Source organism: Merops nubicus, unplaced genomic scaffold (assembly GCF_000691845.1).
Source record: "Merops nubicus isolate BGI_N331 unplaced genomic scaffold, ASM69184v1 scaffold18260, whole genome shotgun sequence".
Taxonomy (NCBI): Eukaryota; Metazoa; Chordata; class Aves; order Coraciiformes; family Meropidae; genus Merops; species Merops nubicus.
Window position 1 is genome coordinate 1 of NW_008585020.1, and position 27874 is coordinate 27874.

The 27874-nt window shown below is 43.6% G+C and overlaps 1 protein-coding gene across 4 annotated transcripts; it reads left to right on the forward strand.

Annotated features, from left to right (window-relative positions):
• The first annotated feature begins 3682 nt into the window (after positions 1 to 3682).
• On the forward strand, positions 3683 to 27853 carry POLR3E (polymerase (RNA) III (DNA directed) polypeptide E (80kD)). Of its 4 annotated transcripts, none has more exons than XM_008946256.1 (20): positions 3683 to 3760; positions 4866 to 4916; positions 5769 to 5846; positions 7295 to 7410; positions 7728 to 7810; positions 8578 to 8685; positions 9169 to 9218; positions 9530 to 9649; positions 10533 to 10618; positions 11610 to 11654; positions 11739 to 11830; positions 12618 to 12738; positions 14295 to 14376; positions 15922 to 15981; positions 16977 to 17134; positions 17420 to 17484; positions 19018 to 19514; positions 24165 to 24242; positions 25142 to 25267; positions 27365 to 27853. In XM_008946256.1, exons 1-20 carry the CDS (start codon positions 3725 to 3727, stop codon positions 27419 to 27421), a joined length of 2109 nt encoding a protein of 702 aa, XP_008944504.1. In that variant the 5' UTR covers positions 3683 to 3724; the 3' UTR covers positions 27422 to 27853. The 4 variants fall into 4 exon arrangements, with proteins under 4 accessions (XP_008944504.1, XP_008944512.1, XP_008944527.1 ...); XM_008946264.1 differs by having other exon boundaries at positions 25205 to 25267; positions 27365 to 27421; XM_008946279.1 differs by lacking the exon at positions 25142 to 25267 and having other exon boundaries at positions 27365 to 27421.
• The last annotated feature ends 21 nt before the right edge of the window (positions 27854 to 27874 follow it).

Genomic DNA, 27874 nt, shown 5'->3' on the forward strand with positions numbered 1-27874 from the left:
CGCCGTCCCGGGCCGCCCCGCGAGAGTCTCCACACTGCAGCCGGCAGCTCGGTCCTGCGCCTGGCAGGACAGGCCCAGTACTTTGCTACAAAAATGTTGAGGCGTTAAAGAGAGGTTCGTACTTAACACGTCATCTCTTAAATCCTGAAGGTATGCTTCAGTGACACCACCTCTAAAGAGAGGTCCTGATGCAGAGGAGCCTTTTTTGGGTCCACTGCCAGAACATGACTGTGCAAAGCTGCTTGCAGATGAGCAAAGCAAGGAGAAAATGAAGCAAATAATTGGGTCAGAATTATAATTATAGTAAATGTTTTGAAGGTGCTTCAGCTGTTTTTTTTGTAGCTTCCATTTTGCTGTGTGCTGTGGGCCACCCTGAGCTACAGGACTGCTAGAGAGTGGACTGAGAGACCCTTCTAGAGAAGGAAGCCCAGGCACCAGAGGGAATCATGGTAGTGATTCAGGAGATGGCACTTTTCCCACTTTGCTGGCTTGTTATCTGGGCTTGAAGGCACTGAAGCAGCAGGAGTTCCTGTTTTTTTTCCTGCACTGCATAATTATATATGAAGGATATTTAACATTTCTCTGTTGGCACTCTGGGTGTCTGTTACTATTGACAAATTCAGGTATCAGTGAAATGCTGGAGCATTTAGTGCAGTAGTGCAGGCGTGGCTAGAAGTCTGTGTGTCAGATGACATGAAGATTTGCAGTCTTCCTTCTTACAGTTATATTAAAGTTGTGTTTGTACTCAGAATTTTAAAAGATAGTTCTAGTACCCTAATGCCCTTCTAAGCTCAAACTCAGAAGTAGGACTCAGTAGCTTCATCGCTGATTTTTTTTTTTTTTATGGTTCCTTAACCACAATGCATTTCTTCATTGGTTCTAAATTGGTGATGTTACGGGCAGCTGGTGAGCAGTTTCACTGGTCCTACCATTGGTCACATTGCAGGAGAAATGAGAGGATTTATATCTCTTGCCCTTCTGTAAGCTGTTCTAAAGTTTAATGATTCCTACAAATAATTTGCATTGTAGTTTGATTTGCACCTTAAAGGAAAGTCCCTTTTAAAAGGAGACAGTTCTGACAAAAGGCAATTTGAAACTGCTGACTGTGTTTGCTGTCTCCTAGTGTTTAATTCCATTTGATAACTCCTGTGTCATAGTGTGACAAAGGCAGAAATGAACTCCACCACGTATACACTGTAGACATAAAGTTGCATCTGCATGCCTTTAGTGAAAGCTTCATTCTGACTCAGAAGATTCCTTTAAGTTGCATGAGTATTTTAAATTGTGCTGGACATGCTGCTTTCTATTTATAGGCTGGTTATTCTAATACTCCAATAAAAGGAACTGTAGTTATTCTTTATCCTTAAATGAATAACAGAAACTGTAATCTCCATAATACAGCTTTTTGCTTGAATACTGACAGCTGGTCTCACAAAGAGACTGCGCCTGTAATTGCATAAGCAGCATTAGGTGGGGGACCAGAGACCACGTCCTTCAGGTTAAGTTTCTCTTTCTCTTCTGGAAAGTGGAATAACTTTCTCAGGAGAAGGAGAATAAGCTAGAACACACATGGCACTCAGGCTTTCAAGAAGGGAACTGTGGTTCCCAGTCTTCTCAGAGGGGGTGAGGAAGGAGGGTTTGGACCAGAGTGTCACACCTGCTGGGTGTTATCCCGTGGCCTCGCACATCTTAGGCATCCTGTGGTCATCAGCTCCCTTCTGAATGAAAACTGCAGTTCCATTTTGTGCTGAGCTAGCAGCCTGACTTTATGTGAGCCTGCTGTATCAGGCCATCCAGGGGACGTGAGTGAGGAAAGCAAAATTGGAACTGTCAAATTGCATTTCTTTAAAACAACATATGCACACATGTATTTCTGGGAAGAACTGAGTGCCCAGTCTCAGAAAACCCTGGTGTCAGTCTGACGTCACAGGCACATGGTTGTGCAGTAACAGCCCCAGCCTGTAGTTAAGATACTGGGGCTTTTCTTCTGTGAAGGTTTGTGCATTTCTACAAAGTTATTTCAAACATGAATCTGAAATACTTTTGTGTGGTAATTTTTCAAATAGATGTATGGTAGGAAAAGCCAGGGATATGCTGTTGCATAAAGAAATGGAAAATTCTAGTTCGGTACTGGGAGGGGCACTTTTTTAGTAGTGGAGAACCTGTAAGTGAAAAAAATATAGAATCATATTGCTAGATGGAATGGCAGAAACAGTGTAAATAAACCAGAGGTGTTGCCTGAATGGACGTTGGCCTGTGTAGTGGGCTTAGTAACACTCATCTCCAGAATGCCTCTCCAGCCTCTCTGAGAGCTTTCTTGGGTAACTGCATATGTACTAATGTGATGTTTTGAGAAGCCTGAACATCTGTTGAAATACACCGAGGTGCTTACGTTGTGAGGTGGCTAGTGTATCTGGAGAAAAAATGCCCCTCCCCTGGATGTAACATGGATGCTGGCTTCCTTCTTTTGCAGCCTCTCTGTTGCCAGCTGATCCTGGACGCTGCCTCTTTCTCTTCCTCCACAGGAGGTCCAGGAAAGAAGCAAGCTGGCATTGAGGAGCAGAAGGCAGTGAGGGAGAGTTCCCGAACATAAATCTTAGTTCTTTGCCTCATCACCTCTGTTGTAAAAACTTGCCTTGGTCAGTTAGTGAGAGGTCTTACATTTTATACCTCTCTGGACCAGTACTGGCTGATTAACAGTGTCTGAAATTATTTGGATTAATTAACATTGTTGCAGTGGCACCCCAAAGAATTTGTAAATCCTTTTGTTTGATTTCAGCGGGGGAAAACTATAGTTGCTTTAGCTGAGGGATCATTTTTCATTCAAGTCAGAACCAGGCATGACAGTGGCTCCAGCACCGGACTGAACTTGATGAGTGTTCTAAAATGGTTGGTCCTCAGTTAATATCAGAGTCTTATTTTCTTAGGAGCTGGTGTAGTTATGAAGTAAAATCTGTTGTTCTGATGATTTCAAAGGACTCCAGGAGAAGCCAGGGGACTGTATTTTGAAGTTCTCATTTAGCAATACAGTCTGAAGAGTGGTAGGTCAGGAGACAAGGCTGCACCATGTCAGGTAGATGAAATCAAGGTCAGCAGATTCACAGATGGGAACGTTATCTGGTCCCAAGCACAGGGTTTACACAGACTTCTCCGTTAGCTGGGAGCTTCCTCCATTGTCTGCTTTCAAGGAATATTTCTGAGAAGGGAAGCAGGTGGTCTGTGTGCCCATGTCCTCAGTGACAGCGCTGACTGCAGCGGTGGCTTCAGAGCTCGCACGCGCTGACTGAGCAGCCAGTGCACTGTAGATAGCCTCTGGTTTCCAGCCAGCATACCTGTATGTTCCAGTTATGCACTGTAGCAAAGCTAATATTCATGCAAGTACAGAAGGCCCTTCTTTCCCTCCATGGAGCCCTGGTTTAGTGCTCTGTTTCTTATGTAACCACTGACTTTCAGAAGAGTGACAAGGTCTTACCTACTTTTGAGACATTTACTTGTCTTTTAAATTTGGCGGCAGTTGGTCAAGATTGTTGAATATTAGGAACCTGATCATGCAAACACATACATTCATTTGAAAAACTAAACATATTATTACCACCAAAAGAAATGAGGTTAACTTGAACAAGTACTTTAGGCTACGTGGCACAGATATGACTCATGTGGCATTTCTGTTTCTTTTCAGGTGGTGCCAAGGAATAAGCCAAGAAAAAACTTTTTGTGTTCTAGCATGGCAAATGAAGAAGATGATCCAATTATACAAGAGGTAACAGTGTGTTGTGGCAGTAGTGATTATATATCAGGCATTATTATTTTTTTAATTATTATTATTATAGTTCCTACCTAGTGCTCTTATATTGTTATCAGTGTCAGTAGTTATTTCATAACCAATAAGTTGCATGGGCCAGGTATATGGCTCATGGTACCTCTTTTGCCAAAATAGTCGTGTCCCTGTTGACAGATTCAGATCATGTTTTTCACCCTTCGTAATCTTCTCATGTCAGAAGAGGAACACGGGTGGGGAACTTCTACTGCCACGTGTTTCCAGTGACTCTATTGCATGTCTCTGAGAGCTGCAAAAGATTGGAATTACTTTGATGAGTTAACACCTGTTAAATATGCACCTAAAATGTTTTATGACTTCTGCTAAAAGAAGCAGTTGTGCTCTGATTCTGGAATTCTTTGAAGGACAGCTATGTCCCAAAGAGTAGTGAGTGTGTCCTATTCACTTCATGTCTGAATTTACACACCAGAAGTACAAGGAAGGGCAAGCCCATAAGAAGGAGAAAAGCCATGAGAAAAGGAGTGGGAATTGTCAGGAGTATATCTCAAGGTATCTAAAATGGCAGCTTCTGTATGTGATAATTATGAAACATCTGTGGATTTTTGGTGCTGGTGGCAAAGCTGATACTGAATTGGATTTGAGGTGTGGGTGTCTCTTGTATAACTTAGATTTTTAGGACAAAATACTAATAATAAAGTTACCTTTCAGTCATACTGCCAAAGAGAGAACTTCCTCCTCTTTCTATAATTGTGATAACAGATTCACTTCAGCCCCTCCAGAAAAAAAAATTTCCACTTGAATTTCAGATTTGCTTGGCAAGTTTCCTTAGAGAGGAAAACCACAGCTAGAGCCACTGTCTGCTGCCTCGTTATAGTGGGGGTTTTGTTTGCTTTTGAAAAAGGCCAACTGCAGGATTTCATGTCAAGAAAGAGGAGACCTTTGACAAGAGAGTCATGAATGTGTTTTATGTTAGTTTGTCATGAACAGCTAAAATTGTCAGTAATTGAGTTCTAGGGATTGTACTTTTATCTGAGGCTCCATCAATTACAGCTGGCATCTGGTGAAAGTTGTTTGTTTTGCTTTTTAGATTGATGTGTTCCTGGCCAGAAGTCTACTGGAGAAGTTGTACCTGTTTCAGGTATTTCAGTCAACTTCTTGCAGTCATCATTTTTTAAAATAAATTCAAAGAGCAGTAACTTTCCTTACTGCTTCAGCCTGCCAAGATCTTGGATATAGGCAAGCTTGTTTGAGTCTCAGTCAGTTGAAATATTTAGTACTAAATCATTGCCAAGAAAGGAATGGTCATTTATGGCACAGCCTTGTCATTAAATCACTCTCTTTAACCTCCCTAAGGGAGTGCTTTTAGTAGATGATGTCTTTTTATCGTGGTTTGAATAAATCTAGTCTCTTAGCCATCTTCTGTCATCACTGATTTCTGCCATCTTTACTAAAACATTTCTTTAGGACTGGCTCTATTTAAAATGTCACCAGTATTCATGAATCAGTGTAAGTCATCAGAGGAGCCCCCTCATGTTGTGGAGATAAAACTAAATGGTGACTGAAGGTGGAAATATGTTAGGAAGGTAGAAGTCTATTTTTTGTTCTGCCACTGAATTTCTCTAATGATTTTATCCTTGTGACATGCTTTTCCCATCTGCAAAATGTGAAGCCTTTTGAGGCTGTTGGGTAAAATGTTCATTATAAACCAGTGATGCCCACTGGCAAGCCCACTGCCTCTCGTACAGATCTGCCAGGGGAGGTTTAGGTTAGACTTTAGGAAAAACTTCTACACCAAAAGAGTTACCAAGGACTGGAGCAGGCTTCCCAGGGAAGTAGTTGAATCCCTGGATGTATTTAAAATCTGTCTAGACAGGGTGCTCATGGAGATGGTGTAGAAGTGGCTGTGTTGGAGATAGATAATGATCGGATTCGATGATCTTAAAGGTCCTTTCCCACCATAGCAATTGTGTGATTCTGTGTTGTTTTCCAGTATCCTATTCGTCCAGCTTCCATGACATACGACGATGTTACACATTTGTCAGCGAAGATAAAGCCAAAGCAGCAAAAGGTTGGTCATCTTTTGAGTCCAGTCTGTAAAAGCTGTAAGTTGTGAAGAGTGTGCTTAAGAAAAGCTCATTGTGCTTTTAGGCACTTCAAGCTGTTATAAGTACACAGCTACTATAAAGAGAGAAATTAAAGTAATGATGGGAAAGCCACTCTTTTAGTATAAAATAGAGTCATTCAGGGAAATCTAGCTACTAATGCTAATTCAGTCTGTAGGTGCTTGTGCTAATACAGCTTGATTTAAAAGGTCTTTACAATACTGAGAAAAGGGTTGAGGTTTGGAGGCATGCTTTGTCTTTCAGTGTCATCTCAGATCTTGATTTCTCTCTTACCTGGATGTGAATCATCATCAGTCCTTTTGAAATCAGTGGGGTTATATAGTTACTGGGAGCACAGACAGAACCAGAATGATTGCACTTGTTTGCACATGTATCCCCTAACTGGCTATGATTTTTAAATGCCTTATTGAAAAAACACAGAAATGGATGTCTGTGATACTAGGATTTTGTTCTGGGAAATGGTTAAGGAGAGTGCTCGTGTGAACTTTGTAGTTAGGATGCAAGTTGTATTCAGGAAGCCCTCTGTTAAATTTAGCAAATTCACATTGTAAGCTATGTGCAGACCTGCAGATCTGCCATCTCATCCAGAGACTTGTGACAGGTTCAGTTTACAAGAAGTGTAAAGGGGAGGAAAAAATGAGGCAATAGGTGTGATAAACGAGTTGGTAAGGGCTTTGGCTGTCCCTGAGGAAGAATATATACTGTATTGTTGCAGTGTATAAAGAGAAATGCTATGCAGGAAAACACTTACTTTTGAACATTTGTCTCAAGTTTAAAGTTCAAGGAGGGGAATAGTTTTCTTTGCAACTAAAAGCTTAGAGTTTGTTTCTGTGCTTTGACCAGTGTAAATCAGAAATAACTGTAACATCAGTGGTAAGTGCTGCAGTCTCAAACTTACCAGAATTAAGGCCTTTGCCTATGAAAAGGACAAAGTTACTTCTTACTGCTTGGTACCTAGACTAGAAGGAAACATACCTTAAGTCTGAGAGAATCTGAATGAATCCTCAGTGATGGAGAGGCTTGGAGGGTATTGCTTGTGCATGTGGTATGTACTGTTAAGTAAGCTAGACTGATAAGGTAGGAGAAAGTATCCAACAAAGTGAAGGTGTGTTTCAGGGCTGCCTAAGGAACTCTTGTTTATCTTGCTCCTGTTTATTTACATGGGACTTTATTTATGTCTAGCTTATTGTTAAAATGTCCCCATCCTCCAAAACCTCATCTATATGCCCAACTTTATGCATTAGACTTACCCTGGGGATTTGAGTGAAGCTGCTTATGTATTTAAATTTGCTGTAGACCTGTGGAAGTGTTAGCGAGTATGGGATTGAGTGGTAATTGATGTGTTTGGGGCTCTGCCATAGTAATTAGCTGTCTTTCCTTTCTCGTTATTTAGGTTGAACTTGAAATGGCCATTGATACCTTGAACCCTAACTACTGCCGCAGCAAGGGAGAACAGATTGCTCTCAATGTAGATGGCACGTGCACAGATGAGACCAGTACCTATTCCTCGTAGGTGTCCTCTTTGCTTTCATTTCCTTTTCAGGGTGAGCATAGATACATGTATGTCCACCAGGGCTTCAGGGAAAGGTGAAAAAAAGTGGTTGTATGGTCTCAGGGTGTGCTTTGGAGACTTCTGTAGTGAGTGTTCTTGGAAGTAAACTGCTTTTTTTGCTGTGCTTCATGAATTCTGAATTGTGAACAGAAAGATGAGTGTGTTTGCTGCAGTTTTTGATACTGAATTTTGAGAATCAGTGATTTCAGACCTTTAACATCTGCATACCATACTGTGTGGATAATACAATCTCACAGCATTTGTCTGTCTGCAGGAAGCTGATGGACAAGCAAACTTTCTGCTCTTCACAAGCTGCCAGTAATGTTTCTCGCTATGCAGCTGCTGTTTATAAAAAAGGTAAGCTTCTTTTGCCTACCCTCACATGAGAGAAACTCATTTCAGGGTTAAAGTAAGATGTGTTTGTTCTTTTTTTTTTTTTTTTGGCCTAGTTTTCCTTAAAGAAGCCTGTGTCTTCATTAAAGACACACTGATGTGTCATTAAAGAAAGGAAAATTTTTCCTTAGTAATGTCCTCAGAGCCCTTGAGAAGGTCTAGCAAAACTGTAAATATTATATAAGAACACTGGGTTTGTAGATGCCTCCAGGATCTTAACAGTTTGTGGCAGCCTCAATACACATTTGTAGCATAAATTTATCATTGTTTTTTATAATGCTATCTCCATCTAACTGTGTCTGTCTCATTTTCCTGTTTAACACTTTTTGCTCCCCCGTTGTCTTCTAATGCCATCACAAAGTTTTGATCTGATCGTGAGATAAAAATAAGTAGATTGTCATCAGTGATTGTCCCAGGAGACTCCTGAACTGTAGGTCGGGTCTGAGCCAGAATGTGTCTCTTTCCAAGGTGTAGTTTTAACACAAAGGAAAGTAATAGAATAGGTCTCGGTCTTTTATACTGCTTTGAAATCGTGAGCAGTGGATCAATTTTTCACTTCAATTCTTTTTTACATTTTACTGTATTAAATATTTATGTTCAACTGAAGCTGTGCCTTTACAGAAAAAGGGAGATAATGAAAAGTGTTGTCTCTGTGCTGTGGGGGGAAAAAAACCAAAAACACACAAACCCAAAAACCCGCAATTTTAACCAATGTTAATTTTATTTTTCAGGTGAACTTCACCTGACTCCACTACATGGAATTCTTCAGCTGAGGCCAAGCTTCACCTACCTGGACAAGGCTGATGCAAAACACCGAGAAAGAGAAGCTGCTAATGAAGGTAAATGTTCCATGAGCTGCATTTTCTTTTGTGAGGTGACTTTACAAGTTCCCTCTATAATTCTACTGATAAGAGTAATTCTGTACTGAAGGTGTTTATTATAAGAAGATACTGATTCTCAGGCATTTTTTAGATCCTTTTGCTGATCTTATTTCAGTGTAGCTGCCTAAATACTTTTGTGTGTACAGTGTAGGGGATGGACAGAGGGACAGGAGGTGGTGGGTTGTGTCAAAAGGCAGCAGTAGGGAGTGTGTCACCACTGCCACTGAAAAGTTGCACTGCAAAGCCCATGGGAGCAGTTCTCTCCTATCATAGGAGCAGTGTGGTGCTGTCATACATTCATAATTTGGCAAGCTGAGATTGAACCCATGGTTTGGTAGTTCCTAGTACCACTTTCTTCCTGCATGGGCCCCCAAACAGTAACAGATTAGCTTTGGCTCTTTTACTACAGTGGTGTATTTATTCTGTTCTGTTTTTTCGCAGGTGGTGATTCATCCCAGGATGAAGCTGAAGATGATGTTAAGCAAATTACTGTATGTCCAAATTTCCTTTTTATCATTGTTCAGGGAGCAGTTCACATGAAACAGTTCACAGAAAACATGACAGTTCAAACCCAAATAAAAGGACAGGAAAGCTCAGATAATCCTTGTAACCCTGGGCCTGGGAGAGGGGAGGCAAGATGGACTTGCCCAAGTTGCACAAGCATAAGGATGACACTGACAGCAAAGGATAATTCATTTGAGCTAGGGCCCCTAACTTCTGTTACTTGTGTACCAAATAAATAACACAGGTGTGTTGTTTCAAGGGGTTTGAGGCTGTATTTAATGATGCCCAAATATTCTAGGTACGATTCTCCCGCCCTGAGACCGAACAAGCTCGTCAACGACGTGTTCAGTCTTATGAATTTCTGCAGAAGAGACAAGCAGAAGAACACTGGGTTCATTTACATTATTATGGCTTGAAGGTAAGTATACACTGGCTGCTTAGAGGGGGTACCTCAGCCTGATCTAGAACTGTTTTGATATCTGAGTCCATGAGAGTCAAGGAATCATCAAAAGCTAATGAAGAAAAGTGCAGGGTCTGTTCAAGCTTACAGACCTAGTGTTTTGCACCCCCTCTGCTTTGGGGCCTCCATGCTGGAAGAGGTTTAAAACTGAGAGGTGGGCAAACATCAAAGAGGAGTCTTGAGTACCAGAATCACTCAGGTCTTGGATTATGGACTGGACTTTGGGATCTCAGTTAGCTGAGTGTCAGAAATCCCGTTTGTCTGACCCACGTGCATTTCTGTCAGGAGACTCCAAAGCCATAGCAGCAGAAATGTTCCAATGGTAGGACCAGTGAAACTGCTCACCAGCTGCCCATAACATCATCAATTTAGAACCAATGAAGAAATGCATTGTGGTTAAGGAACCATAAAAAAAAAAATCAGTGATGAAGCTACTGAGTCCTGCTTCTGAGTTTGAGCTTAGAAGGGCATTAGGGTACTAGAACTATCTTTTAAAATTCTGAGTACAAACACAACTTTAATATAACTGTAAGAAGGAAGACTGCAAATCTTCATGTCATCTGACACACAGACTTCTAGCCAAGCCTGCACTAAATGCTCCAGCATTTCACTGATACCTGAATTTGTCAATAGTAACAGACACCCAGAGTGCCAACAGAGAAATGTTAAATTTGAGCATTGTTCAAGAAAGTGAAAGCAGAACGTCAGTTAGTGAGGTGGAACGCTTGGGTGGTGCAGTAATGACAGGGTGGTCACAGTTTGGAATGAGGAGTCCAGCTCTCAGGCATTTTGTGTGCTTTCAGCATGTGGTAGTGACTCTTGGTTTCTTCCCTGTCTCCAGGATAGCCGTTCTGAACACGAGCGCCAGTATTTATTTAGTCAAGGTCACGGCCTTGCTGAAAACACAGAGTTAATTAAATCTCCCAGGTAATGGTTTGATGGTTTCCTACAGAAATTGCAGTAATTTCTTGGGGTCATTTTCAGAGTAATAAGCAGGTATATTCTTTAAAAGTCTGCTTTTGGTAATTCTATCAATGATAAAAATTCTGTTGTTGAAAAAGTACAGAAACTATCCTTCAATTATGCAGGTTGTTTTCTTTCCCTGTACCCTGAGACTAAAACTAATAGTTTTCACTTGGGATTGTAAACTCTTGTATGTTATCACAACCCTGCATTACTGGTACTGCAAATAATCTAAAGGAAAAGCAGAACAAAAGGTCCTCTGGTTAAAATAAATTAAAGCTCTGAAGCCAGTAGTTAACAAATTGTCCCACTGTTAGCAAATTTTATAAAACTTTCTTTTGTGATCCATGAGAGACACCTTTTGTTTGGTGGAGCGTGCAGCCACACAGGAATCTTGCTATGATGCAGGCAGGACTAGAGCTTCGCTGGAGTCTCGTACGACCACGGCCCAAGTAACTGGGAACTGTCAGACCCTGGTTAATGCTGTGGGTGTATTTTTCTTACTGTTTAACATCTCAGTGGAACAATGCCAGGTGTTCTGAGGAGTCTTTTGGATCTGATTCCTCACAGATACTGGTAATTTTGTGGGTGGAAGAGACTTGTTGCTGGCCTGATTCTCTGTCTGCAGGACTTCACATGACCCCTCTTACTGCTCTGTCAGAGCACCTGTGTGTAATGCATTTACTCTTGCAGTTCTTCTGTTTGGACACCTCTTCTGTAAAGAGGAGCTGGGATTCTGACTCCTACTTATTTCATACCTTCTTGTTGAGCAGTTGAATCCCAATAGCTTTTACTAGTACTGGATTTACAGAGGAAGATGGGAGAGCTCTCTTTTCAGGATAGTGTTTGGTTTGTAGATTCAGACAAGTGGGATTGCTCTAAGGAAGAAATAACTTTACTTAAACCTGGAAGTCCCAAGACAAACATTTTAAGGATGTGTTTTCTTTTCTCCTAGTGAATATTTAATGATGCTGATGCCTCCAAGCATAGAAGAAGAGAAGTAAGTGTTTGTACAGGATGTTCAAAGTCTGTATTTGTTGGATGCTCTTTTTCATGGGCTGCAAATCTGCTTGTTTATCTGCAGTGACAAACCAGTGGCACCAAGCAACGTGCTTTCTATGTCCCAGCTGAGAACTTTACCTCTTGCTGATCAGATTAAGATCCTGATGAAGAATGGTTTGTAGCTTTTGTAATACATTTGCACTTTACGTTGTGACTTCCAGTTGCCTCAGATAAGGTATCTTTCCTAGTAGTCCCAGTTCTCTTGCCCCATTAAGCAATCTCTCTGTCTCTCTGATTCTGTGAAGAAACCAGATCCTGAGCCTTTCTTTACCAAGACCTGCTGTGCATAGAAGAGCAGTAACATCAGATCTGTCTGCACACCTGTATGTTTGCAGTCAATACTCTTTAATTTCTAGTCATGATAGTTTTCTGCATACATCTGTTTCAGCAGGCACCTGCTTGAGTGTGGGGTCTGAGCATGAATCATAAGTTGAAGGTCAATGCAACAAGCTGTGCTTCTGGCATTTTCTGGGAAATTTACTGTAATATGTAATAAGTGTCATCTATTTTTTCAGAGTTACTGTGTGATGAGAGCAAATCCTGAGGACTTTGCCTCAGGAACTTCCTGGTTTTGTCAGTAGTATCTCTGTTTCCAAATATTGCCAAAGGCTTAGATACACATTTTAAAAAAAAAAAAAAAAAATCAGTGCATTTATTTGGGACCAGTTAAGATAATCAACTTTGGTGCAACACTAACAGGTATTTTTAGTACGGATGGGGTCTGTAGTGCTGGAGGTGGGGGACTTTAGCAGAACTTAGTGGGTTTTTGTTTTTTTTTTTTTCCTAAGATACAATTTTGACACTAAACTTCAGCATAAATAATAGTGTCCTAGATTTATAAATCTGTCTGCGTCACGTGCATTGAAGAAATTCTTCCTCTGGTGTGTGTTTCTCCTTTCAGTGAAGGTCATGCCGTTTGCAAACCTGATGAGTTTGCTGGGCTCGGGGACCGACTCCACGGCTGTTCTCCGCTGCATACAGCAGGTGGCAATGCTGGTCCAGGGGAACTGGGTTGTGAAGAGGTATGGCTGGGCTTTGTTACTGGGATGTGGTTTTGTGCTTTAAGGAAAGGATCAGAACAATAGATTTTATATATTCATCTTCCTCGTGTCCCAGAATAGCCATGTTCTTAACTCAGTACTGTAAAATCTTGATTTAATGTTTGGTGCCTTTTAGTGCTATCACCTCTTTAAAATTCAAAGGGTTTATGTTAAAGGATAATACCTTAGTACCTACCTTAGCTAAAACTATGGCTGAGCAGTGATGTAATCTGTATTTGCATTTGAGTTATGTCAGGGTTATGATGTTGTCTTCACTCATGTTTCTTTGTGAGAGGACTGTCCGGAGTTCTTCCAGAGATTGGTGTTAAAGATAAACACAGAAAATGAAACCAGTGTCAACTGTAGTGTTTCTTAGCTAAATACAGTCAAAGGTCTTTGTGCAGTCACCTTGCTGTTTGTCAGTGGATGCTGCTCTTACCAACCAAAGGCTACCCTCTACAAGGCATTACTCGCTTAGTAAGTCAAGCATGGGGTACTGAGTGTACCAGATGAAATGGGTTCTGCATCACCCACCTGTTTATTAGATAAAGGATCCCACTGGTAATTGAAGTCTAAAGTGCAGTATTTTTTTTTTCCCTGGGTGGAGCACTGCATGCAGAGAACTACAGCCTCTGGAACAGCTCTGTGTTAAGATGAGTGGCAGCAGCTACCAGTCCAAGCCTGTTAGCAGGATGTTTCAGCTGCTGTGATACAGGCCTGTATTAGCATCACTCCTGTATTAGTGTTCAGTTTTTAGAGCAACCCTTGTTGTCCCTGCAGCCATTCCAGAAAGAAGGAGGTTTAAAGGTGGTACCTTAGCATTCAGATTGGTTTTATGTTGGCGCCGATTCTTTGCTACTCGTCCAAGAGGCTGTGTATGTGTCTAGTAGATGTGGCATGTTTGGGATGGTTTGGCACAGAGCAGCACGTGCACCTATCAGACCTTTAAATGCAGAGGGGACCGATTTCTTTGTCCTGGGTAGGGTCAAGATCATGAAACCTGGGTTGTCTTGAGGCTTTGGAGAGCGTGCCAACAAGTGTCATCCAGTCAGTCTTGCAAGCATTCAGGGACACGGGGTTGTAGTGTGGGTCTCAAGGCTGTTCGGTTTGAGCAGGACACTTTGTAGTATTGCTCTCTTAAACCCTTGGTTGATGGGAAGGAATTTAAAACTCTTACACCCAGACATCAGCTTTTTGGCTAAGTGCTGCCTTCAAGGCTGTGTACCTGATTAGTCTGAGCATTTCCTAGCATCGTTCTGGTCTTGTTTACACCAATCCAAGGGAGGACAGGCTTTGCAGGAACAAAGCAGGTCTTATACCTGTGTTTCACACATCTGCTAGCCACAAGGCTGTGCTTTGCTGCTGTAAGCCTTTTTGCACTAGTGTAATTGCAGTGGTGTAATTACACCAATGTTAATTCCTTTAATGAAAACCATGCTTTGGATAAAGGTATAATTTAACTGCAGAACAGGGAGGACATGAAATGCATTTTTTCTGAAGTACCTCACAACTAATCCATCTTCCTTTTTAATGAACAGCGATGTCCTCTACCCAAAAGATACTTCTAGTCCACATAGTGGAGTCCCTGCAGAAGTGCTCTGTAGAGGGAGAGACTTTGTTGTAAGTATAAAAGTTTTTATTGCTTTTAAAGGAAAATTCAAGTGAAGTTTGCCTGAGAGGTCACGGCATTGCAAAACTCTGTTGCTCTACTGCAATAAGGTCTTTCCTTCAAAGAAATTATTTGACCTTCAATCCTGAAGGTGTTCTTACAAGTCTGTTATGGGAGTGTTGCTGTAGATTGACCTGGTGGCTGGCTGGCAGGTTCAGATCATCTGTCATTAACAGCATTCATCCTATTCCTAGTACGTCATGGAGCTACTGTTACATAGCCCCCACAATTCAGGGCTTACAGAAAAGCCAGGGCTGGATAATAAAGCGCTTGTTTCTCCAGATATACTTCTGTGGGCTCAGGACTGTGAGATCTCAGGAGGGCAGCATGGGTAAGCCTTGTGCTCCCTGAGCATGCACTGTTGATCTTTAAAAAGGACTTTATTCCCCAGGGCTACTAATCAGTGAAAGGACTTTGTTCCCAGGCACCTTTTGTGAGCGGTAGTTGCACATGGAAGTTGAAATGAGTACAGGTCTTATAAACACACACGTAACCACAGCAAAAAGAACAACCTCTGCATGGTGTTTATTTTTGTTAACCATGGAAAGAATTAAGTTCCTAAGTGGTTCCTAAGTTCGTATTCAGTTTATGGCTTCTACCCCATTAAAGAGATGCTGATGAGTGCATTGCTTTTTTTTTTTTTTTCAGGTACTCTTGACTGTTCCCCTTGTTTACAAAGTTTGTTTATGAGATCTGTCTCTGAATAGGAGCGTGCTGTGCAAGAGACTTTAAGGGTATTACAGTACTAGTGTAAGATAAAACTGATGGTGATTGAAACTGACTTTGTGTCTTGATGTCTTCCCAAGACACTGCCATATGGAGACCTGGATTCAGGTGTGACCCAGTGACATAAGTCTTAAGGACACAGCAGATTAGGTGACAGGAAGAAATCAGAGGTCGTACACAAGACAGTGTTGTGCCCAAGTCCTCATGTGTCCTGCTTGCCTGTGCTCAGCAGCTGCCTCTCGGGATGTTAGACTTCAGGAGCTGCTCTAAAAAAACTTAGCTTTTCCATGAGCTGGGGCCACGTATGTGAGTGACAGGCCATCTTCACGTAGCTGTAAGTGACTGTGATGTGCATTGGAGAAGGAACAGGCACTTTCTGTGGGGCTGTGTGCTGCAGAAGGGCAACAGTCATCAGCCTCTACAGGCCTCTACATCAGGAGAAGTGGATGAAGAGTTTTAGGTTGATAATTAGGTATGTGAGAACCTGAGCTTCAGGTGTGACTTCTGGAGTCCCAGCATCACTGCAGATGGAAGCTAAATCGATACTGAGTTCAAGAGACTTCTCATAGCTTTGGTAGAATATGAATATTTTGATTGTGTGTTCATGGCCATTTGAGGCCAAAAAGTGTTTTCCCCCTTCCTGGCCAAGAATCACGTTCTTGAAAGGAATGGGGATTCCATTTTTCTGGTGACAGGGGTCATTACTACAACTTCAGGAAAGCAGCTGCTGAATACAGTTAATAGGTTTTTCTCCTTTGTTCCCTTCCCAGATGTGGAAATTCACGCAGGACCGCTGGGTTGTGAGGAAAGAAGTGGCAACAGTTACAAAAGTGAGTGCATTGTGGGCTTTTTTTTACCTTCCTAAATCAGACTTTGATGCAAAGTGTTGGGCGTTGTCTGGAGGTCGGCAGTGGATGCTACTGCAAGCCTTTTCTCAGGGTCACAGTGTCTGCATCACTGCCAGCTTGCAGTGTTGCTCACCAGGCATGCCCTCACTTTGGAACAGATACAGATCACACTCTTTTTAGAAACATGTCGAGCAGCCCCCACAGTTAACCTCAAACCTATAGGATATGGCTGGCCTTGTAGCTGAGCCACTGGAATGCTGCTTGTCCTCTCATCTGTTTCAGTGGAAAGCCAGACAGAATTTGAATTAAGCTGACTGATCGTGCTCCAAAGCAGAGGAGTGCTTGTGCAGTCTACACTAGCTACTCTGCTTTGGGGGTGTTACAAAAGAGCAGCTCTTCTGGTGACGTTCACAAATTGTCAGTATTGAGTAAAAGCTTTAAAGCAACTCAGGCACCTGAATATTTTGTTAAAACTGGCAAATTACTAGGAAACATTAAGTAAAGAGGACAAAAAAAATTTAATTAAAATGATAAAACACAAGTCAGTTTATGCACAAACTATGTGGTTTTGGAATGTAAGATCCAGTGCTGCTTAAAAGCCATGCATGTGTAGGTGCAGTGTCTGACCTACAGCTCTAAAATAAGATTAACATTTGAGATTGTTCTTCTCTTCATAATAGTCTTTTCATCTCTGTTTGGAAACTCCCTTTTCTTCACAAAACATGCCACAAGCTATTTGGCTCTCAGGTGATTAGTCACCACTGCTTTCTGAAGTCCTCTGCTTTTAATGTATGAAAGTGTTGGTGCTGCAGAGTGAGATGAGCATCTCTGACTTAGCTGGGTGTGTCCTTTTGAAGGTGCCCCATATATACCAAATCAGCCCAGCTCTTCTGTCTCATGGAGCAATGCCTGTTGCTGCGTGGCTGCGTATATCCTGTGTAAATTGACTTCCATATTATTTATGCTTTTTCTTTTAGCTTTGCCCAGAAGATGTGAAAGACTTCCTAGAACACATGTCTGTGGCAAGAATAAACAAAGGTTGGGAGTTCATGCTCCCTTATGATGAAGACTTTGTTAAGAAGCATCCAGATATAGTTCAGAGGCAACATATGCTGTGGATGGGCATTCAGGCCAAGTAAATGACTTGCTTTGTTTTGGGGAATAAGCTAAAAATGGAGAACTACCTAGTACAGAGTTTCTGTAGATACTGATAGATGATTTGATCTGTATGGCCTTGAAGGTTTCCCCCTTCAGTCAGAGGCAGCGGCGTGGTGGGGAGTGTCACTACAGCATTCAAGTCATTCCTGTTCCTTGGCTCCCTGGAGAACTGTAGTGTTCTAGCTGATGGCTAAAGCTGGTGTGACTGCCTGCAGGCCTAACAACTGAGACTGTCCCGGTGTATTTTGTCTCTGTCTTTCAGATTAGAAAAGGTCTATAATCTCTTAAAGGAGCATTTGACACCAAAGAAACAAGAGGCACAATCAGGTAAATGGAATTGTGCTTGGATCATCTTGGAGCACATGCATCCCTCGGTATTCCTGGGTGATGTTTTGGAGTTCCTCTCTGGTTTTGAATGTGATGGGGACTGGTCTTGTTTTGTTGAATATATTTCCTTTCTTGCAATTTCTTCTGGATTATTTATGACAGATCTTGGTCTGTATTAACATTGCTGATGTTGGGGTGACACAGGCTTCCATGCAGCAGAGGAGGGGAGGATTCCTTCGCACTGGGGACTTGCTATTTGATAGTGTAAAATCAGCTGGTTCTGTTACCTATTTTTTCCTTTAAGGCAGCTTGTGTGGTGTAAGGGTATAAGCAACTCCTCAAGAGAGGACAAGGCCAGTGCACAAGTCATTTTCACCTCTCAGTTTGCAAGCTAATATACAGAAGGTGATTCTCTTAATTCCCCTGATTTGCACTGGGCTCTCTGTGGTGTAGTTGAGGGCTGAGCAATTAATGAAGAGTGTCTTTGGCAGGGGGCTGTAAGGAGGTGTGAAGCTGTCTGGTTTTGACACCCTTCTCCACCATGGATGCCAGTGAGAATATTAAAGTAGCTGCTCCGTAATTCTACAAGCTTATGAAAACGTGAGATTCCAGAGAGTTTTAACTAGGTATTTGGCTCATTGCCAGACACTGCAGCCAATGAAGAGTATAAGCAGAGCTGACAAATGAGCATATGAATCCATTTCAATACCCTGTGTCTGATCTGCTTGGAAGGATTAGGTGTTGGGTTATTTGGAGGGGATTAGCAAGCCTAACAGCAGAGGAGATAACAGCATGCCTTCTTTTACCTTAAACACAGCACTCCTTCCTTTGACACTAAGACTGGATTCCTCTGCTGCCAACACACTCCTTCCTTTCACCTTTGGATAGCAGGGTGTGGAAAGGACAGGGGAAGAGGTGCAGGTTTGCATGGGAAAGGACTCCCTCCTGTCTTTCTCCCTGTCACTGAGTAAAAATACTAAGAAGAGGGTCTCAGACTTTCATACTATGCAGCTCATGCTAAAAGGGTATTCAGGTTCATGGTTAACCCCTTCTCTCTCCTAACTGTACCTGTAGGACTTCCTTGTACTGGCTCTGGCAGTTGCCACCAGCCACTAGATTTTCTTAAAAAAAAATGAATTTGGGGTCAAAGAAGTGTTTGTGTCCCAAGTAGTGATGAATAAACAGTCTATATTCTGGTTCCCTGACTTGTGGAAAAGGCCCTAGAGATTGAGCAAGTGCACTTTGTCTTTGCCTCAGGTTCCTTGTCTGGAACACCCTTGCTCAAGCATCTGGGTTACAACAGTCAACATGTTTATCTTTAAAAAAAAGAAACACAACTCCCGCACCCCCCAAAAAAACCCACCCAAAAGCCCCAGAACAAAAGCAAAATCAACAAACTGGATTTATGCCTTAGATTTCATAAGCAGATGGTGTTTTTTGCTTTCATTTCTTGATAAGCCCTTCAAGAAACATTCTGTAAGACTGGAGCCCTGGTTGTGGTGAGATTTTATGGTATCTTGTGTTTCTTACTAGCTCATCCATTGCTGGTTTCTGGGGAGCAAAGGGTCAACATGGCTAAAGCAAAAGTCAAGCAGAACTATGGGCAGCTGGAGAAGGAGTTCCAGAAGCAAAAGGCAGAGCTGAAATCCAATGACACCTCAGCCAAGATGGATGTTTCCAATATCTGCATTAAAGAGGAGCCTGTGAGCGATGAGGAGCCGATGGATACCTCGGTTTTTGAGGGCATGAACAATGGCATTGTCAACGGCATCCATGCAGAGGAGGACTCCACAGACTCTTTGAATGGCCACTTGCCTGGAGGCTGCATTGACCGGGTAGCCCAAGAACTGAAGGCATTTGTGTCCTCAACATTTAAGAAACAATTTGTACTCACCCTGAGTGAGCTTAAACGGTTATTTAACCTTCACTTAGCCAGTCTGCCTCCAGGACATACGTTGTTTAGTGGCATTTCAGACAAAATGTTACAGGACATGGTGTTGGATACTGGCTGCAGACAGATTTTGGTGCCTGTAAGTATGTTTTTCCCTTGATGTACTTTGGGGAAGAGGGACTGGGGAGGCAGTTAAGCATCTGAGCTGTGACAGTGTCTCTGTTATGTGCTGGTGGATGAGAAGAACAGATGTACTCGGAGAAACTGTCCAGTATTACCTGTGTTGAAGCTGCTGGAGGTGTTTCTAGTGTCCTCCTGGCAGGCTCTGCACTTTGCTTTCTTTGCTCTGTGGAATGCTGCAGAGCTTAGTTGCCTTTGGGGCTCAGTTCCCACATCCAAGCTGTTGGGCTGCAGTGACTCCCTGTTCCAAGTTTTTCCTGTTAAAATGGTCTGAGGCAGCCCCAGAGTGTCATCAGCTCTCCCAGAGTTGCACAAGCTCCTTCTCGCAGGGACAGGGACACAGCTGGGGGAGGAAAGGTGGCATTGTTGGCCTGGGAGCAGCAAGGCACGCCCAGAAGAGCCCTCTGGGAAGCAATAAACTGTATGTGCAGCAGGCTTCTTTGGTCAGTCCTTTTCCTCCTAGACTGTGCAGAGGTGTCTTTGTTTCTTTGTCTTTGTGGAAATGACACGTGATTGCGTGAGACAGAACAGGTTTGTGTGACAGTACATTGCTTAGGAAAGGAAAAGGAATTTGGCATTGTGGGAAAGAGCCTGAAAGGAAATTAATTTTGCAGGACATCTGGCAGCATTAGTTTGGGTTGCAACCAGAAAGAGCTTGGGAGTCAGCTGCCTTTGGGGAGGGAGGAAAAGAGCCATGTGAACCGCGCAAGAGAGCAGGAGGCAGGCAGGCTGTGCAGAGAGCCTGGAGCATGGGAGATGAGCTGAGCTGAAGAGGGAGGGTTGCTGCAGGGGGGCAGAACTAATGTGTTCACTCACGTGCAAAGTACATGTTGTGGCACCTGGGAGCCAAGTAGCAGACTTGAAATGCCACGAGGGAGACCACTGATTTCAGTGCTTTCTGCTTTTTCTCCTGACAGCTTCCAAGTCCTGGGGTAGTGTTTGCCTGGCACTACCTCTTAGTGCTGGCTGAGCTCTCCTTTGCACACTGTGTAAAGTGTGTGTTTGCCGTGCTGATGGTCATTGCTGCTCTGTTATTTGGGACTGGGATTTATTTGCTTTGGAGATTTTGGAAGTTATTCCATCCACTCTTTGCTTAAAAGCTGTGAGCAGAGAAAGTGGGATAGTTTCTTTTATCAAAAAAAAAAACCAAAATCCCTTTGAAGAGAGGTGGTTGGGAACTTCCTTCTGCCTGGAAAACCTTGTCATGGAAGACCTGCAGAGGTGCAGAAGTGGTTGCTGGAACGTCTCTTGGTGGAGGTCTGCTGTGAAGTTGTAGTTCTGCTAACCTGGAACTTAGTGCAAAACTTGAGTTCTTGAACAGGAACCTGTGTAAACCTGTGCTGTTACCAGCAATGCAAATCATTGCCCCCAAGTCTCCCCCTGATGCTCTGTGCAGATGGCAGAAGTGCTGGGGCTGGCTTTACTCTTTGCATGGGCTCATACACTTTGGAATTTCTTGATGGTTCCCCTGGACAATTTTGTCAGAAGCTGACGAGGGTGCCTGAGCTCAGGGAAAGCCTGGAGGGCTGTTCAGCATGGGTTTTCATAGTTGCTCATTACTTTTCTGTAATTGAAAGTGCTTTGGTGATAAAAATCAATGATCTGAAGTAATTAAAATGATGTTCTGTGGGGGGTGAAGACACTCTTGGCTTGCATGCTGCCCTGTTATGTAAAAACGTGTTGCTGAAAATGGCAATTGAATCCTTACCAGGGGACTGCAGGATTTATTGCAGAGCCAACTGCACCCAGGGTATGAGATAAGCAGTGTTTGTGGGGAGCCGGGGGAGACGCCACCGGTGAGGCCACGGGGACACCTGCAGGGTGCTGTGCTGGCCCCTGCTCTGCAGCATCCTCACGTGAAGAAATCTATCCAGCAGGTGCTGGACAGATACCCCCACGAGCAGGGCACTGAGCAGGGCACTGCTGCTGTCGGGGAGGGCGAGCAGAGGTGTCCTCAGGAGGTGTCCTCGGCAGGCGCTGGCACTGTGCCTGTGTCCCCAGCCTGTGGGAAGCGTCCGTGCAGGGATCGGGGTCCTGAGGGTCTGCACCCGTTTCCTGCAGACTGGCGGGGGTCTGTGGCGGCGGCTGGCTCCTGCCACCTCCTTTCCCGTGGTCTGTGGGGTGGCGAGGTTCTGCCCAAATCTGGAGGATGTTTTTGAGGCATCAGGAGATGATGTAACCGCTGCCGGCATCCTGCCTGGCCAGGGCAGCAGGAGAGGCACGCAGCCTGTGCGCACACGGAGCCCTCTGGGCCGGTGCCGACGCCAGGCTCCTGCTGAGGTAAGCTCAACAGTTTGCCTCTGGGATTCGTCCGTCTGATAATTTTTTTTTCTGGCAGCCTCAGCCCCTTTCAGTCTGGTTTAGGTATAATGTGAGGCTGCCTGGCAGTGGCTATTTTTAGAGTGTGCTCAGGGCTTGAGCGAGACACCTCCCAAAGCCAAGGGATCCTCCCCGGGAGTTTCCCTTGTAACGTGGCAGCCCTGGGGGCAGCAGTTCATGTCCTCTGGGGTATTAGAGCAGTAAGGGATACAGGCAGATATTTTAAAGAAGGATTTTAAGGCAGTGGGCAGCTGTTTCAAGGTGAGGCTGGAGAGATTAAGGTAGTGAACATAAAATGGCTAAAGGGAGAGAGGATGGCAAGACAGTGAAGCTGTTTGGAGAGAGCAGCGTGTGTCTGGAGCCGCTGGTGGCTTAGCCTGTGCACAGGCTGCATGACATCAGAGAGGGAGCAGGGTGCTGGTGGCTGTTTGCTACAGTCTGCAGAGTGAGGCTGCATGGGAGGAGGAGATGCTGTGGGGTTTTCTTGCTAAATAAGTATTATGTTAGTTTGGAAGCTGTTTCCTCACAGAGTGGCCAGATAAACACAGCTGCATTTCAGAGGTGTGGCTGAGGCAGGGGGAGTTCACCCACTGGGTCTACATTGAGTGACTTTCTCAGAGTAAAGCAGCTTGTGGCTGGGTGCTCCTGGTGTCCTGCATTTTGCCTTTTTTCCTGCAGCTGTTTTCTGGAGGGAAGCTGAACTACTTGATTTTACCTGTGCTGAAGGCATACAAGGGATATTATGCCTCAGAAATGAGCATCTTCATGAGAAGAAAATTATGTCCAGTGTTGCAACTTGTAATTAAACCTGAATCCTGGCTCTGAAGCAAGTGCAGAAGTTTGTTATATTCCAGCCACTTGGACCAACATGAGAAGCCAAAGCTGCTAATCCCACCAGGCAGCTCCCGCTGGGCAAAACTCTTCCCCTTTGCATCAGAGGCAAAGTGTGGAGGGAAAGGCTGATGTTTCACTCTGCAATGCACGAGTCTTCTGGTGGTGTGAGGGAGGCTGGGAAGAAAGGGTTTGTACCAGTCACCAGGACTGAGAGATACTGGCACAATCGGAAGTGGCTTGTTAGCTTTTCATAGGTGATTGATTTAGGTCGGCTGGGCAGTTCGCAAGGAATAAATTGTTCGTGACAGACAGGAAGAGACTTGTCAGGAGTGAAGGCATATTCCAGCATTTCTCATTAGTCCATGCTCCAAGGGGAAAAGCTAAGGCAAATAAATGATTTTTTAAAAATTTTTTAGGAGTTTGGGGCATAGAGGGGAGGCAGTGATGTTCTCTCCTGTGTGCAGGGGTGAGAGGCCTCTGCCTCAGAAAAAAGCATGTATTTCTCTAGCTTGGCACATGGAAAATAACCACAAACAGAACCACTTCATTTTTGGAACCTGAAATGAGCAATTGTCTAGTTCACTGTCCATCAGCGTTCATTCTTCTGGAGTCCTGTACTCTGCCTAAAACACAGATGACAAATACATTAGAAGCACAGTGCTTGTCAGTAACACTGTCTTGGGATTAGTGAAGCAGATAAATACAGGTTAGAGTCTGAATCTCTAAAACCTCCCACTGTAAATATAAAAACCTCCAGAAAGACCCTTCAATGTGCTCAGTCCTCTTAGTTGAATACTGTTTTGGATGGTCTGGAAGGCATTGCTGCTGACAGGAAAAATCTAGACATCTTGTCATGAAATACCAGCTGAGGTCCAGGCCCTGGGATTGTTCTGGTATGTGGTGACCCTCCACCAGTGGGAGTCTGTGCCCATGCAAAATTCCCAGGATCCCAGTATGCCCAGCAGTTCTCTTTTAAAGTTCTGAACTGGTTGGCAGTGTGCCGGGCAGGGCCTGTGGCAGTGGGGTGGATCTGCCCCAGCGTGAGCAGAAGCCCCGGTCAGTCACGGCTCGGGCAGCGCAAGGCGCACCCCGCGGTGCTGTGGTGCTCCTCCCGTTCCCTAGGCCACAGTTAGTCCCGTGTGGCTTTGGAGTCCGCGTGCTGCAGGATCTCCCAGCAGGACGCTGTTGGGGGAGGTGATGTTTCGGGTGAAGCTGGCAGGCCTGTGAGAAGGCGTCTGCCCCGTGGCTGCGGGACAGGCCCTGCCTGAGCGGGCACAGGGGCTGCCAGAGCCCTTCGGGTGCGGGCGGGAGAGCAGCTTACGTTGTTTCAGCCGTTCTCATTACATGGCAATGACATTTTTGATTCACTAATAGGTGTCCAGGGATACTAGATCATAGAATCATTAAGCAGAACTCATTAAAGAGATGGTTATTTTTAACAGCCTCTTGTTCTCAGTTTCCTCCACAGACTGCTGCTTCACCAGATGAACTAAAGGTCTATGCACTTTGGGAAGCCGGTGACACTTACGATCAGGTAAAGATAAAAATCAGTGATGTTCCAAAATATATGTTTATTGAGTATTTGGCATTGTTGGAATTGGTGTTTCTGGAAGTGGTCCAGCAGGTAGTTTTCCTCTTTCAGTTGCAATACCAGCCTATTAACAGTGGAGAGGAAGCTCTTAGCTTGCAGGGGGATCATTGCTGTGTCAAGACAAGGTGGTGTGGGCAGAAACGACGTAATGTGTTGGTAATACACGTCAGTAACTAGCTCTGTGGAATACAAATAATTTTGAGCCTGTGAGGAGAAAAGATTCTTGGGTGCAGGTTGTACACCAGGATCTAGTCCATTTTGGGTTTTTTTTGATCGTAATGCCACATTAACCGGAGGTGAAATGACGTCGTTACCTGATGTACTTGTATATACTTAGAATAGGAAATTATTAAAGCATATGTGAGCATCTCCTGAGTTTTAATTGCTGTCACAGTAAACAAAGTGAAAGGGAAGGCACCTAACAAAATGCAGATGGGCAGTGTAACTCCTGCGTCCATGACCTAAATAAATTTTTATTGGAAAGAATCAAGTAGTATCCACCCTCCTGGCTGGAGTGGATTACATGAACTCCTGTGGAAGCATTTGAGAGAGAGAAGTATGGTGCAGCCCCTTCTTCAGCATGTTCATGTACCATTGGAGATGCCCCAGTTCAAAGGACAGGTAACTGGAGATCTGGGCACGGGGGGACAGTTCCCTGTAGAGCTGTCAGGCGAGAGCACTGCTTGAGAGCAGAGATATAGGGGACAGGTTCAGGATTATGAAGCAAGAATCTTCTAATGTAGTTCAGCTTTGTACAGACTAAGGCACATGCAGTTTTGATATATAGAAAGATAGGAATAATTTTTCTTCTTCTTGTATTTATGATACATTATCTTTTAAAGCATCGCCAAGTTTTGCTTGAAATCTTTTCAAAAAATTATCGAGTGCGCAGGAATGTCATCCAGAATCAGCTGAGTCAAGAGTGTGGAGAAGATCTAAACAAGCAGGAGGTGGATAGGGTGTTAAAGGTAAGTGTCTGTTCTGTTATGGGTTTGATCCACTTAATACATGAATTTTTAATGCTTTGTTTAAGCAAAGAATCGTATTTTGCCTTGGATTGACAAATCATAAGGATGACAGAACAACAGTCAGAATGTGGACGAAGCCTGTTTTTCAGCCTGTTTTTTTTAAACATAGACTTGTCTCATTCTACCTTCTTCCCCTCCAAGGAGTAGTGATTTTGACTCACGAGTTATTTTGTATTATTGCAACAAAACTTTGTCATCTTGGACCAGCAGAGAACAGTGCATAGTAAATGTGATACTTGAGAGTTATTTTTAAATAATTGGGAGCTACACATGGAGGTGGGAGGGTTCTGCGGTGTTCTGAGTTTACCAGCAGGACTGCTGTTGGTTAATGCTGAAGAGCACAAGTGCCACATACTCAGAAGGAAATTAATTTCATTCTGTAGCAGGATGTGCAGCAGCATATGGAGCAAAAGCCCAGCCAAAATAAGCAAGCAAAGCAGCAGTTAACACATTTCCTTGTGAATGTTTATTCAAATCCTTTCATCTCTGTCTTTGAAGGTGCACCATTTACTTGCTAAAGCTATGGAAGGTATAAAGTAGGGACCACACAGGCCATGATTGGCAAGCTTTGAAAGCATTGCAGGATGGCTCAGTGAAAGTTGCAAAATAATGTAATGCTCCAGTCATTGTTGCTGGGCTTGTGCTCACTGTCCCTCACTTCAGTAAAATAAGTGCTTAAGTACTTAATTACATGGGGATCTGAAAATGGAGTAACAGTGTATTTGAAGAATTACAGATCTGTTGCTGTGATAATAAGCAAGCTGGTCTTGCTTGAAAGAACCTGGTTGTCTTGGAACTAAAATAAGCTCAGAAATTTCCACAAGCTAGACAGTATTTCATGCAGCTCACCTGTGCTTGGAGATTTGTCCAGCAACTGGAGGAGCTGAAATGCCAGCTTTCCTGGAACAGGTAGAGAATGTACTGGCATTAGTTTTTCATGATGTTGTTGCTATTTAACAGATAACCTATTTTGAGGAAAAAACACCTTCCCCAAAAAACTGGGTACTGTAAGTCACTAAGTTGTGTCATGTCAGGCTGCTTTGCCTTGAATACATTTGTTATGGAAGCATGTGAAATTACCTTTGTTTCTGAACAAAATTGAGAAGTATGATTTAATGAAAGAGGAAGATTCTCTGACTTCTTTAAGCCATAAGAGACTAGATTCCTCTTTGAATGAAATTGGATTTGTTGACTCCTATTTCCCCATCTGCGTGTGCTCTATTTTATACACAGAGGAACACTTTGACAGGATTTGCATTTTTTAATCTGCAGATCAAGTCTGAAAACCCTCTTTCTAGCCTCAACACTTAATTTCTTACTTGTTTCTGCAATGTGTGAGTCCCAAGACTTCAGAAAAAAAAGAAACTTTTTTCCCTTTAAGCTCCACAGCACCAGTTCTGTAGCAGCACTTAAGCCTCTGTTGAATAACCTAAATGGGAGGGTGGGAACAAAAGAACAGAAGCCGTTAGCTTAGAACTCCAGAGACTGTATGCTCATCTAACAGAAATAAGAGCCACAAGAAAACCCACTCAGTGAACTCCTTTGCTGTTGTGCTTACCCACTGGAAGCTTAGCAGACGTGTGGTCAGGATGCCAAGGCACAGTTCTGAGGTTTGACAGCTTGTTATCATAGGTTTTTTTCGTGAAAAGCTTCAGGTCTGGTGACTGCTTTCGCACTCCAGCCTGTTCCCACTGCTCCCCTCAGTTCTCTCCACCTGAGCTTCAGCCCGTTTACCCCTCAGTTCCCATTGTCCTCACCCCTCCCCACAACCCCTCCTAAGCCAACTTCTGCACGATCCCTGTGTTCTCCCCTCAGCACAGTTTCCTGCTACCATTGCACTGCTTCTCCTCCATGTGGCCTCTCAACCTTACCCTTTGGTGTTTGTCATCTCCATTTTCATACAGTCTTCAGGGTGGAGGTACTCTGCATTCGTGCTTTTTTGTACACTGGAGAGGGACTTTTCCTATTGATGACATCTGCCATCCCAGAGCCAGCCAGAGGTTGCCAAGGCCTTACAGGCTTTCCCTTTCTCCCCAGGACTGCTGTGTGAGCTACGGTGGGATGTGGTATCTTAAAGGGACGGTCCAGTCTTGACAACGGTGGTAGTGATTTCAAGTGATCTCCAGGATGAGAGACCTGCAGCAGGTGGCACAGAGCAATGCCATGGCCTCGGGAGTGTGGGGCAGGATCTGACCTACTTTGGGGCACGTGGGCATTGCAGACAGACAGTCCCTGACACCCCAGCACATCTGACACGTTTGCATGGCCGCCTAGGCGCAAAAGCAGCTAGGAAGACAACACGGGACCCTGTCTGCAGCTTGATTAATCTGGGATTTCTAATGTATTTCAATTCTCATTCTGTTTCATTGTAGAAAAAATAAAACCCATATACTGACACGGACATGATGGAAAATCATGGTCTAATACTTTATTTTGTATGTAATGACAATAAATTAAAATTGTTTACAAACATCCCAGTTTTTGTTAACTACCTAGATGCTCATACTTTAGTCTGAGCATTGTAATAGCCCTTACAGCCCTCTCTTT

Excerpts from the sequence above, each read along its gene's own strand:
- POLR3E (XM_008946256.1), top strand. The coding sequence starts at position 3,725 with ATGGCAAATGAAGAAGATGATCCAATTATACAAGAG. Across the intron at positions 5,847-7,294 it reads TAAAGCCAAAGCAGCAAAAG|GTTGAACTTGAAATGGCCAT; the intron begins GTTGGTCATCTT and ends CTCGTTATTTAG. Across the intron at positions 24,243-25,141 it reads CCGGTGACACTTACGATCAG|CATCGCCAAGTTTTGCTTGA; the intron begins GTAAAGATAAAA and ends TATCTTTTAAAG.